The 13,353-nt window shown below is 38.4% G+C and overlaps 1 protein-coding gene across 1 annotated transcript in view; it reads right to left on the bottom strand.

Moving 5' to 3' along the window:
- Window positions 1-2,153: 2,153 nt before the first annotated feature.
- Window positions 2,154-13,353, bottom strand: part of LOC106074927 (uncharacterized) — a 36,637-nt gene continuing 25,437 nt past the window's right edge. The window contains exons 7-12 of the mRNA XM_056012646.1: window positions 11,056-11,194; window positions 9,503-9,706; window positions 6,885-7,049; window positions 5,014-5,079; window positions 3,208-3,327; window positions 2,154-2,451 (exon numbers count right to left, since the gene is read on the bottom strand). Coding sequence (XP_055868621.1) covers window positions 2,365-2,451; window positions 3,208-3,327; window positions 5,014-5,079; window positions 6,885-7,049; window positions 9,503-9,706; window positions 11,056-11,194 — 781 coding nt within the window. The 3' untranslated portion in view covers window positions 2,154-2,364. The remainder of the gene's footprint in view (window positions 2,452-3,207; window positions 3,328-5,013; window positions 5,080-6,884; window positions 7,050-9,502; window positions 9,707-11,055; window positions 11,195-13,353) is intronic.

The raw sequence follows: 13,353 nt of genomic DNA, 5'->3' as shown, positions 1-13,353 counted from the left end.
TTTATTATGAATCTCACTGCTCTTTTTTGTGTCAGATCTAGTTTCTTTGTGTTTTCTTGAGTTGAGGGGTCCCAAACAGAGGATGCATATTTTATTATTGGCCTAACCAATGCATCATCATCATAATTAGGCCTATCTCATGTCCCTTGACCTCGTTGGGGTGCTGTAACAGTTCGCGTAACCAAATCCCGCCACTTTTCACAGTCAGCAGCTGTTCTTAGTAGGATATCAAGCTAGTCTGGACCATCTTTTTTTTTTTTACGTTATCCAACCAGCGTTTAGTGTCCAGCTTTCACAGCTATATAGGAGTAGGCCTAACGAGGCTGCTAGCGAAGAATAGCCCTACAGTTTAAATTTTATTTCGAAGCTGATGTTACTCTTTCAGATTTTCCCAAGTTTGCTCATGACAGCGGATGCCAAGCTTGACCGGGTTTTTAGGCCTATCTCTTTTATTGATCCTCCATCTCTTGTTATGCTTGACCTTAGGTATTTAAATAATTAAACTTCTTATAATGTTTGGCCATTCAACAAGTCTTCAAAATCTCCAACACCAACTAGTATTTTACTCTTTTCAGCTCTGATTTCCTCGTTCGGTCGTCTCAATGGTCCTGGGTTCATACCCTGCCCACAGCCATCCCCCGTCGTCCTGTGGGAGGTTTGGGCTAGGATGTAAATTATCTGTAACTCTGAAAGAGCATCCGAAATCATATAATACAAAAATGTTTGAAGTAACATCGTGTAAGCCTACCTTCTCTACATCTTCTCCATTGAGAATCCTGGTGAAGACTGGGATTTTTTATTTCGGGATCTTCGGGCGCCTCTGAGTCCACCCAGCTCTAATGGGTACCTGACATTAGTTGGGGAAAAGTAAAAGTGCTGGCCACATGACACCCTCCTTAACCGTAGGCCACAAAAACAGATGGCCTTTACATTATCTGCCCTATAAGATCTTATTATTATCTTAATCGACCATGCTTGTATGTATGTGGCAAAATATGTAGGTCACACACACACACACACACACACATATATATATATATATATATATATATATATATATATATATATATATATAATAATATAGCTCCTCTTTCGTGATCTAAGATGAGCACATTTCTCATATCATATATTATCTTATATAATACAGACGTTACTTCAAAAAAGAAGATGATTACGTCCTACGTGTCATGCATTCAGTCATGCATATTAACCAATGGACTCGAAGATGACAGTAAAGTCCAATCCTCGCTTTAAAAAGCCGGCCTCATACGTGGCATGAATGGGTTTGGTCAGTTGCAGACAGACCTGCTTTTTCTCTCAGCTTTTTAAATTGTTGGTTCGGCGCTCTTCAACGCTGGCCACTCTTCTTGCTTCAAATCTCAAAAGACTCCGAGACTCACAGCTTTCACTCCACGAGGAGCAACCGAAATCTAGTGCTGCACACACAGACAGTGTTATGTAAATATAGGCATTAGCTGGTGATTTTTTGATCATAAACTCACCAGATTAAAGTAATAGTATTAATAAGCATCATAACGAGGAACAAAAACACACAAGAAAATAGAGAAACAAGACAAATGTTTACCATAATCAATATTTTATTTTGCTTTCAAATCCTACAAATAACTCACTTTTTTACATCTTTTCACCATCCTATTCCTATCCTTAAATTCAGCACACCGTATTATGTGACAACACGTTTTATTAATATTTCAGAAAGATCCCTTCTTTAATTATTGAATACATTTATTACCGTTAAGGCCCAGATTGCTTGAATTTTATAGAAAGCAGTTTTTAGATAACAAGTAGGCTTATATATAAATGATCAATTGATATGGCCTAAATCCTGAGCAGAGGCGTAGTGAGATGGGGCAAGGGGGCACGTTGTCTCGGGCGCCACCTTCAGGGGGCCGCCAAAGGTAGTCTATATTTCTATCTGACGTTCGTGGAAAATGTGTGGGAGGGAGATCGCCAAAATTGCTTGCCCCGGGTGCACATTTTGCTCACTTCGTCTCTGATCCTGAGGATTATTGCAATTTATCGACCACTTCATTTTGTTACTGATAAGGAATTACCAAATATTTTTCAGTCATATTTAGTTCTAAATACACAACTATTTGTTAGTTTATAACTATCTCTTTTTCCAAAACAAGTCCAAAACAAGTCAAGCCTTTCTCTCTTTGATAACATCTCTCAATAACATTTGCAGTGATATTCTAGTACGGCATGTAATATAACAAATGATCGTGCATAATAAAAGGTAAATGTACTAGAGACTTGGTCATCCAGCAACCGTCTCCAAATAGAAAGGAAGTCAACAGAAAAATGTTTTTTGGGAGCCTAGAAGAATCAATTGAAAAACAATCATTCCATCAGACTAGAGCGAGAATCTCGTAGACGCAATGAAGAACGAAGCTGATTTCGTCGTTTCAGATAAAACTCGTACATCGCCTAACAGAAGAGAGAAAAACAAAGCCACAATCACAAATATGTCAAATTATAACACGAGTGGACGGAAGGGAGAAGACTCTTACACATATAAATATTAATAATGGACAGCATCCATTTCTAGTCGATGTTCAGTTTGAATGAATCTTTAAAGACATGAAGGACAACTGTGTAAAGACAGTTAACAAATGGTGGGGAGGGTGGATCTATTAGAAATTTACGTTTGCAGGCTTTACAAGGTGGGGAGGGTAGATCTATTAGAAATTTACGTTTGCAGGCCTGGGGAAGACCCAGTGGCTTACACGTCGGCCTTCCATCATGGAAGCTAAAGAGCCCAATATTAAATTCAGAATTGAGCAACTTTAAAAAAAAAACAACTGCTTTTGAAAAAGTAGCTTGGAAACTTTCTCCCAGATACTCCCTGGACCCTGCCCCCAAAACAGGTCCACAAAAGGGATTGGACCATAGTGCACTGAGCATTCTTTTAATTATGAAAGTTGCGATAAACAAAACACAGTTAATACAATGTTTCCAGTAGAACAAATTTTTAATTTTGTTAGTCTAGATCTATTGAAAATTAATTACATGATTGATTCAAAATAATTGATGCAATTTCACTAAATTGACCCTATAATTTTTTATTTTTTTTTCACTATTTGTATATTTTGGATTCCCACATATGTGACGCCTTGCGCGAGAAGGCCCTCACGTAGATAACAAACGTATATTTACATCTCATTACCAGGCATGCTAGCCTACCTGTTTCACGTGCTTGTGTAGGATCTTCTGGCCTGGAGTCTGAGGCGACATGTGGTCAAGGCTCTCGTATTGCCGCGTGTAGCGCTCGTAAAGTTTGTTCGCCATTTTGATGCTTGTCGTCTGCAAGAGTTGGACAACAGAAACAAGGACGAAATATGAATATGCAGCAGAAGTGAGACAACTGACGAGCTACAGTGAACCAGATAAAGTTCAATGTTATTTAGGTTTAAGGCAGTTTTAATCTACGTGCACTGATTATTATATAGTAAATATGCAGTTTATATCTACGTGCACTGATTGTTATATAGTAAATATGGTATAGCAGTGCCGCACTTAAGTGGAAAACCTGGTCTGGATTTTCGTGGACCCCTCTAGCCTCTTCAAACTTTAATATGAATGCACATTATTATAGTAATAAATGCACATTATTATAGCATGTCACATTTGTGAGGAGAGAAGCCGAGAAGCTACTTTAAAAAAATATCATAGTAATATCAATGCCCTTTTGTAAAGAGAATGAGGCGCGGTGGCTGAGTTTGGCTTCTGAACCAGGGGTCCCGGGTTCGAATCCTGGTGAATACTGAGATAATGTGGATTTTTTATTTCTTTGGGCTCCTCTGAGTCCACCCAGCACTAATAGATGGGGAAAAGTAAATGCGGTTGATCGTTGTAGTGGTCACATGACACCCTCGTTAACAATAGGCCACAGAAACAGATGACCTTTCCATCATCTGCCCTATAGACCACAAGGTCTGAAAGGGGAACTTTTACTTTACTTTTTGTAAAGAGAGAAGCTGTGGAGACACTTTTAAAGATATTACCAACTGCCCTTACTACCATATAAATAAGCATATTTTGTTGAAAATGTTATATTATAAATAAGGGGGGGGGGATCCTCGGGTACTACACAGTCTTACACTTCGTAAATCCGGCCCTGTCTATTAGCAGCTAATGCAATAAAGTAATTTTTTTCCCCATTGGTTACACGGTTATTTTAGTTCAGACTATTCAATGAAAGGGAAACAAATACTGGGTCATCAAAAACCTAACAGATTGGAGAGTGCCTCTAACCCAAAGCGTGTAGGTAAAAAAAAGAATAACTAAATTACGTCATGATTTTGTAGTTCTCCTCCCTTCTAGAAGTTCGAGAACAAAGTTTGTTTGGGGGGGGGGAAGCAAGTTTCGATAGTGTCTCTTTAACGTTTGTTCTTTTTGGAAGTTAGAATTTTAAAGAACATTACTGCGTGACTTCGTGGACTTCTTGACCAGTGATGCCCAACCTTACTCTTCCTGAGGGCCATTTTAATTTCCAACACTCGTGTCGCGGGCCACACCAACAAAAAGATACAGAAATGAAATGTAATTAAGCTGAAACTATTAGGAAGTAGAATCCAGTAATCTAGTACCCGTAGTTAAGACTAAGACTAGTTAAACAATCTTTTATTCGCGGCTCAAATGAAGAATGCCGTTTATATGTTGTTCTTTTTTTTTTTTAAACAGTCAAACTTTCTTTATGAAACAAACTTGTTGGCTTTTTATCATGTTCCGTAACAAGTCAAGATCCGTTCACTTTTACTTTTAGATTCTACATTCAGTCCCATCTCATAAAATACAGATGTTAAAGGCCATGGTACCAATCCATTACTTTTTCAATCACTTTATACACCGACTTTTTGGCGGGCCGGAAGAAACCACATCGAGGGCCGGATCTGACCCGCGGGCCGTATTTTGGGCATCAATGGTCTTGACAAACAACCAGCTTCCTTTCACCTTAACGGAAGTCAAATGTTTAAAAACGGTTCTTACCATTTCATCATCTCTTGTTAAGCTATTGAGGGTGGCAGTTGACCTTGACCGCAACATTAACGGATTCTGGGAAGTTAATACAAAATCGATCAAGCATTGCAAATGTTTGTCATTTTTAAAGTGTGGACATAATTTTAGACCTATACAGTTTTATTGCATTAAAAAAAAAAGTAAACTTCAGGTTGTTCGTGTAAGTCACTACTTGTCTCCTCAGTTAACTATTTCTCGAGGTATTTCCACAATGTTGGCATTCATTACTTCGTTGATTACATAACCATAAGTACCGCACAGCTAATTCATCAGCCTCTTTCTGGCTGTTTGTAGGATATGTTTTTTGAAAGGTGACAACCCATATCAATATTTTGAAATCATGTAATTAGTTAGGCATTTTAATGAATATTTAACAGATTTAAGTACAAGTTATTTCAAAGATACATGCACATATTGTTCATTGTATTCAGGCGATGGGTGAAATGTATGTATAGGCCTACGAGTGTGAGGAGGTTCTATAAAGACTTTCAATATTAAAAAAAAAGAAAGTGATGGCGCGGAGGCTGAGTGTTTAAGTGGTTGAAATTTTTATTGGAAGTATACGGACATGACTAACAAGCCACATAACATCTGACATGACTAACAAGCCACATAACATCTGACATGACTAACTAGCCACATAACATCTGACATGACTAACTAGCCACATAACATCTGACATGACTAACTAGCCACATAACATCTGACATGACTAACAAGCCACATAACATCTGACATGACTAACAAGCCACATAACATCTGACATTACTAACAAGCCACATAGCATCTGACATGACTAACAAGCCACATAACATCTGACATGACTAACAAGCCACATAACATCTGACATGACTAACAAGCCACATAACATCTGACATGACTAACTAGCCACATAACATCTGACATGACTAACTAGCCACATAACATCTGACATGACTAACTACCCACATAACATCTGACATGACTAACTAGCCACATAACATCTGACATGACTAACAAGCCACATAACATCTGACATGACTAACTAGCCACATAACATCTGACATGACTAACAAGCCACATAACATCTGACATGACTACCAAGCCACATAACATCTGACATGACTAACATGCCACATAACATCTGACATGACTAACAAGCCACATAACATCTGACATGACTAACAAGCCACATAACATCTGACATGACTTACAAGCCACATAACATCTGACATGACTAACAAGCCACATAACATCTGACATGACTAACAAGCCACATAACATCTGACATGACTAACAAGCCACATAACATCTGACATGACTAACAAGCCACATAACATCTGACATGACTAACAAGCCACATAACATCTGACATGACTAACAAGCCACATAGCATCTGACATGACTAACAAGCCACATAGCATCTGACATGACTAACAAGCCACATAGCATCTGACATGACTAACAAGCCACATAACATCTGACATGACTAACAAGCCACATAACATCTGACATGACTAACAAGCCACATAGCATCTGACATGACTAACAAGCCACATAGCATCTGACATGACTAACAAGCCACATAGCATCTGACATGACTAACAAACCACATAACATCTGACATGACTAACAAGCCACATAACATCTGACATGACTAACAAGCCACATAACATCTGACATGACTAACAAGCCACATAACATCTGACATGACTAACAAGCCACATAACATCTGACATGACTAACAAGCCACATAACATCTGACATGACTAATAATTTAATAGACAGAACCACTGGCATGACAACAGACGCTATGTAAACACTAAATGACATGAAAACTGACAAGTGACATGACATCTCACATAAGACAAAGCGTCGTCTATCTGTCTCTGCAAATCAAACATCTCTTGTTCTATGTCTTGAATGCTGTGGTTGAACTCAATGATGTCTGTATTTCTCTGCACCAGCGTCTCACACGCCTCGCACACTCTGTACACTTCACTGGCCTCTATGCTGCTCACCTCATCCTTCAACAGAAGATTTCAAACAAGCAAAATTAAAAAAAAATACTTTAAAAAAAAGCTTATATAAAGTGTTGTTGTATCAACTAGTTTGGATCAGTCATACAATTAAATTTCTAATAGATCTAGACTCTAGACTAACAATAATAAATCTGTGTGATTAGAAACATTTTTACCAGTTGATTATGTTTAGCACAATTTTAGCTTTCTCAATATGCTATGATCCTATTTATTAATTTAAAAAAAGTAAGTGACCTGAATACGAACTAAGGCATTCTCAGTCTTCTCAAGTCTTCAAGGTAATCAATGTGCCAGGGAATTTTACAGTTATTTTTAGTAATTTACACATTATTCTTTCCACAAACAATAAAGGGGACTTATCCAACTTATACAACTTTATCAGTCAAGTCAAATTTCTTTATTTGTTCGAGATACTAAACAAAATAATTTATTACCAATGGTTAATTAACTAATTGATTTTTTTTTTTACTGATTCTTGAGTTGGCATGTAAAAGAAATAATTGTGCAATATTTCAGCTTTATCCGAGATAGGGTGTGGGAGAAATAAGGTGTACAAACTTTTGACCAGTCAGGCAGACAGAGTGAGTTGATAGAAGCTTAGTAAGAAAAAGGAATAACATTTTCAAGGCCTTTTAAGAAGGCCTATGTCGTATCCCACTTTTGGGATAAACAAATGGAAATGTGAGAACAAAAATATCAACGTAAAAGCTCTAAGCATGTAGAAGTGTGTGATTGATTTATTTTCTTATACATCTGTTAATTTTGGGGTAATTGATGAGATGAAAGAAAAACTAGAATTAACTTTATCTGTGGCATTTTACAATCTTTTCCCTTTGCAACTTCTTGTGTGACTAAAGAGGCCAATCCTTGATACACAGCTGCGGTCACAGGTTGGGCATATGTAATCATCAGGAACCGTTGCAATTACCCCAATTACAGCCTTCTTTCAGATGTTGTTGTGTATGACTTCGGCAATTAGGGACCCTTCCTTTATGCTCGCTCTCCATGTGGATATATCCAGTGCCAGTTTTTTCCCAGCTGCTAGTGTCAATTTCGAAGAGCTTCATGTCGCGTTTGCCTACATCCGTATACTGTAAAAGTGGGCGACCAGCGGCTCTCCTGCTATCTGTTAGATCACCATGCAGAATGTCTTGTGGAAGTCGACCTACAGGCGTTCTACGAACGTGGCCAAGCCAGCCAAGCCGTCTGCTGCTGATAACAGAGCGGATGTCCTGGCACCCTGCTCTTCGCAGCCCTTCCTCTTTATTTTATCTTGCCACCTTATTTTAAAGATCCGCCGTAGGCATAGGAGGTTGAAGATATTTAGCTTTTAACTTAATCATTTGTAGATTATTAATGGCCTACAATGAGTTCTCCTTCAAAGTTGTCCTATTTCTTTTTTTTTTGTTTTTAAACCATCTTGAAACACTTTGTGTGTGTGTTTGTGTGCGTGTGAATGTAAAGTGATACTATGAATAAACAGTTTCGTACGACTTAAAAAAAAAAATTGTCAACAGATTTTAAAATTATTTTTTAAAGATATTTTTTTAAACCAACGAAGATGACACAGGCAGTGATTAATTTTTGACCCGGATTTCGGCGTTCATGTCCTAAGGCTATATTTAGTTTTTAATCAAACGGAAAGTATCGCTTCCCTAATTTTTTAAAGCCCTTTATTAATGACAACAACAACAACAAAAATGACTAAGAATTCAAGACATTAAATGACCTTATCAGAGACCTAAATCAGAGAGATGTATAAAGTTTGCCACATAAAATTCAGAAAGATGTTTTGCGCATTTCTATAGCCATAATAGCAAGTGAAGATGCTTTGGTTTGGCTACTAGATCTATGCCTGTCACGATTCCTTTCTCTTCATAGATCTGATTTTGTCGCTCAGATACTAGGAATCCTTTCTTTATTCTAAGTCTTTTAACTCTTTCTCTCCTAATTTACGATACCATCGTTGACCTCAGTAAATTAAATTAATGTTTAATTTTATAAACTTTATTTTTGTCTTACGTAAAAAGAGCATGCATTTCCCTTAAATTCTATATCAAATAAAACATTTTCTGATAACAAACGACAAAGCTATTAAAGCTTTCAAAACAGGGGAGTGAAATAGTAATAAGCAAAATGAAGAATTCCGTCGAAACGTGGATAAATAATTACGGAGAGAAAGAGTTAAAGGATGTAAGGCTGGGATGCCAAAAACCGCTTGGCCAACTAACTAGGGAGTTCGAATCAACTCCCGACTCGTGCAGAAATGTGTTTGCTGAGCGGCTAAAGACAGCACGGAAACCTTCTATCAGATACCCCCACCGGTCCTCAGAAAGAGATTTAGACCATAGAGCAACTGAGCATTCTATAAGCATAAAATATGAGCTATATAAAAGCAGTTAGAAAAATAAAGTAACAAGAGATAAAAAAAACTTTACCTGTTGGCAGGCCAATACGTGCACTTTAATTTGTTTGACTTGAAGGTTTTCGTTCAACTCAGTTCCGGAAGGGAGGTAGAGCTGCAATGTGGGATAGGTGCATTCACTGCAGAACAACTGCTGGCATAGATTACACTCCATGATGTCCTGCAGCAGTCTGAGCTGTTGTCCACAGGAAGGACAGTCTTTGATTCTCTTGGTGGTCTGAAAGTAACGCACTTTTTTCAGAATTATATCTTAAACAACGTAAGTAAAGTAAAGTTCCTCTTTTAGACTTTGCGATCTTTAGGGCAGATGATGTAAAGGTCAACCGTTTCTTTGGTCAACGCTTTACCAGGGTGTCATGTCGCCAGCACAATGACCAACCGCCTTTACCCAACTAATGCCAGGCACCCATTAAAGTTGAGTGGCCTCAGGAGCGTCCTAAAAATTCCAGATTCGAACCCAAGACCTCTCGGTTCGGAAGCCAAGCGCTTTATCAATCAGCCACCACGCTCCCAAACAATGTATTGCACTACTGAAATGAAGTTATCGCCCTTCTTTTGAGAAAAAAAAAACAAAAACAAAGCTAATCTAAAGGGGAAGAACTCCGTCCTTACAACTATATCTACCCATAATGTACACGTTATGTCCGTATTCAATGTCGAACAAAACTAATTAATTACCGATAATCGTCGGACACGAAGACAAGCTTTATTATTAATTAGCCATCTGCTCATAAGACCCTACAATGAAATGAGGCGAGATAAAAGAAACCATAGTTCTGAACCATTTCCAGCCACACTCTATCCCCGAGTTGTTGACGGTCGTTGACTTATAGCACCAAACTGCTGGCAGACAATTAAACCACTGTAGGCGTAAACTATTTTAACTTATTTAACTTAAATAACTTCTTTGTGAACATTGCCAAATGTAACTTTTATTACAAAAGTAGACAAATTTAGCTAGAGGTGAAATGAAATGTAAAGTTTAAACAAATCTAGCTCGCAATAAAAATACGTCTTGAAACGTTCTGAGGTCGCCTGGCGTACTCCACACAGCTTACGACAGGGCCGCTTATCTTGCATCATTCACACTGTAAAGCCACCGACCAATCGCCACATTCTTCTGACCATAGAAACAAACACACACACACAGTAACACCCCGTAAGCGTACAAAGAGCTGACCTCTCCGATCTTTCAAAACAATACAGCTTCTCTTCCATAAACTTTCTCAAAGTGTTCCCTCAACAGTAAAAGTACAATATATAAGCAAGATGAAAATCAGAGGCGTAGCTAGGGTGGGGGATGGAGGGGGAGAATTAAAAAATCTCACGGGGCCTCCACTTGAGGAGACCCCCAGTGTTAGTGTTTTTTTGCCTACATAAAATGCATGGGTTCCCAAAGAGGTCAAGCCCCCGGTCCCCCAAATAATGGCAAATTCCTAGCTACGCCACTGATGATAATATGTGACCATGGAATCATAGACATTCGAAGTCATGCAGATAAGTGGTTGCAAAAGACACAGTTGAAACCTGTGAACTGAAAGGTTGGATAGATAATCAAGAGCTAACCTTCATAGTTCTCTGGTCCGCGAGGTCAGTCTGTAGGTAGCTGATAAAGAACGAATGTCTCTTTTGTCTGGCTAACTGGCGGTGAAGCTCTTTCAGGAATCGGAGACACAGTTGATGCAGACCTGGCGTTAAATCTCGTCTGGGAGTGAGAAAGTTCTAGAGTCATTGTTACTATTACATCTGTCTAGCTTGCTTTCGTTTGTATTTCCAAAAAAAATCATAATGATTTCGAGGTTTAAAAATACATTCTTTAAGTACACATCTAAAATAAGCAATAGGCCTATTATTTCTTATGTCTAGTGTGTTTCTACCAGTTGGCCTGACTAGGCGTCCAATCAAGAAGGGAACAATGTTAGGAACGGCAAAATGACGGCAAATATTTCTTGACAAACGCACTGTTATCATACTAACTTCAAAACGGGAGTAAGTGAAAATAAAGTAGCTCTTTTGAGAATCCCAGAGTTCCCACGAGCACGTATTAAAACTTTTGAATTGAATTCAAGGCAATATTTGTTTCGATGTTGTGGGGAACGGAAGTGGGTGAGGAAGATACAGACTTAAAGCATTAAGAAGAATGCCAGAGTGGTTGAGCTTCACTTATAGTGGGCTGTGTTCTGTCAGAGTTTATATGTGTGTGTGGGGCTTGTGTTCTATCCAAGCATATATGTGTAGGGGGATCTATGCTCTGTCAAAGCAAATATGTGTGTGTGTGTGTGAGGGGGTAAATTCTGTCAAAGTGTATATGTGTATGTGTGTGGGGCTATGTTCTGTCAAAGTGTATATGCGTGTGTGTGTGTGGGTTCTGTCAAAAGAGTATTGTGTGTGTGTGGCGGGTGGCTTGGCATTTACGGTAAAAGCCAAAGAGGCCGAATCACTGAGTGACTTCTCTGAGGCCATGGGACAGTGATTTTATGATCCACTGACTGTACCCGGTTCACACCTCGTGATCTCAAAGCCAATCAATCGCTTTAAAAAAAGATTTTAATTACATGTTTCTTGTTTGTTTGTTTGCTTCAAAGCCCTGTTTTTACAAAGCTTATATCAACTGACTCTGTCTGTGTGGTAAAAAGTTTGTACACGTTATTTCTCCGACATCCAATCTCGGATCAAGCTGAAATTTTGCAGTTATTTCTTTTACCTGACAACACAAGAACCAATTTTAAAAAATTAACCAATTAGTTAATTAAATGGTAATTATTTTTTGTTTGTTTGTTATGCTTGCCCTGGATGTGGCAAAATATGCAGGTCACAGCTGGGGCTGCGCAGCCACGGGAAATACTGTAATCCTCATTAATCTTCGGACTCGAAGACAAGCCTTATTAATATTTTTATTTTTGTTTGTTTAGTATCTCAAATAAGAGAAAGAAGCTATGCCTGACTGAAGTGGTGGTATAAGCATAGGTACCTTACTAGCAGACTGGTTAGGATGTCGGCTTGATGAGGCTTGCGCCATGAGTTTCGAATTGAGGCCTTTCCCCCTTTTTGTATTTTTGTTATAAAGGCTTTAAAATAGCGAATACGCTAAAAATTCACCCAGATATCCCTATTCATTTCTTTCTTCGCCTCCTCCCCCCCCCCCATTTTCCCAACTGGTCTAGATAAGTGATAGGATCATAGCGTAGTGAGAAAGCTTAAAGCATCAAAAGCACAGAATAGCGCTTAACAAAAACAATTGGTAAAAATATTTCTAATCGCACAGATTATTATTGTTAGTCTAGATCTATTAGAAATTTAATTACACAACTTATCCAAACTAAGACTAAGGCTGCTTTATTGATCCTTTTGGAAATGTGTTGTGATTACATGGGCTTTTTTCAACACAATAGAAACATACACATAAATAGAACAAACACAACAGTTCATTCAGCGACTACACACAGGCATCTTGGTCCTTTTCATGTTTCCTGATCAACGAGTGGCGTTGATATAGTCTGACCGGGTAAGGAAGCCTACGAACGAGTTTTTGTACCGCTCAGTTCTTGTTTTGATTGACAGCAGTCGCCCACTTCGCGACGACCTGACTTAGTTCTGATTGAGAGGTGGCCGTTGTCTTCCAAGATTTTTTCGATTTTTCTTAGACACTTTTGTTCAAAAAGTTCCTTTAAATGTGGTAATGTTGTGAGTGTAATTTTTGATGCCCTTTTTGTGATGTTTTCTAGATGGCGCAACAGTTTAGATGAAGCGTTGCTGTAGAATATTTGTATTACACAAATAACAAACTAGTGTTTAAGAGGGAAGACATATTAGGAACTCCATTTATTACGTAAACACAAGCGGTGTTGCACTGACGCGCTAGTG

This window comes from Biomphalaria glabrata, chromosome 15, assembly GCF_947242115.1.
Source record: "Biomphalaria glabrata chromosome 15, xgBioGlab47.1, whole genome shotgun sequence".
Lineage (NCBI taxonomy): Eukaryota > Metazoa > Mollusca > Gastropoda > Planorbidae > Biomphalaria > Biomphalaria glabrata.
This window is presented reverse-complemented; position numbering and strand designations above follow the sequence as displayed.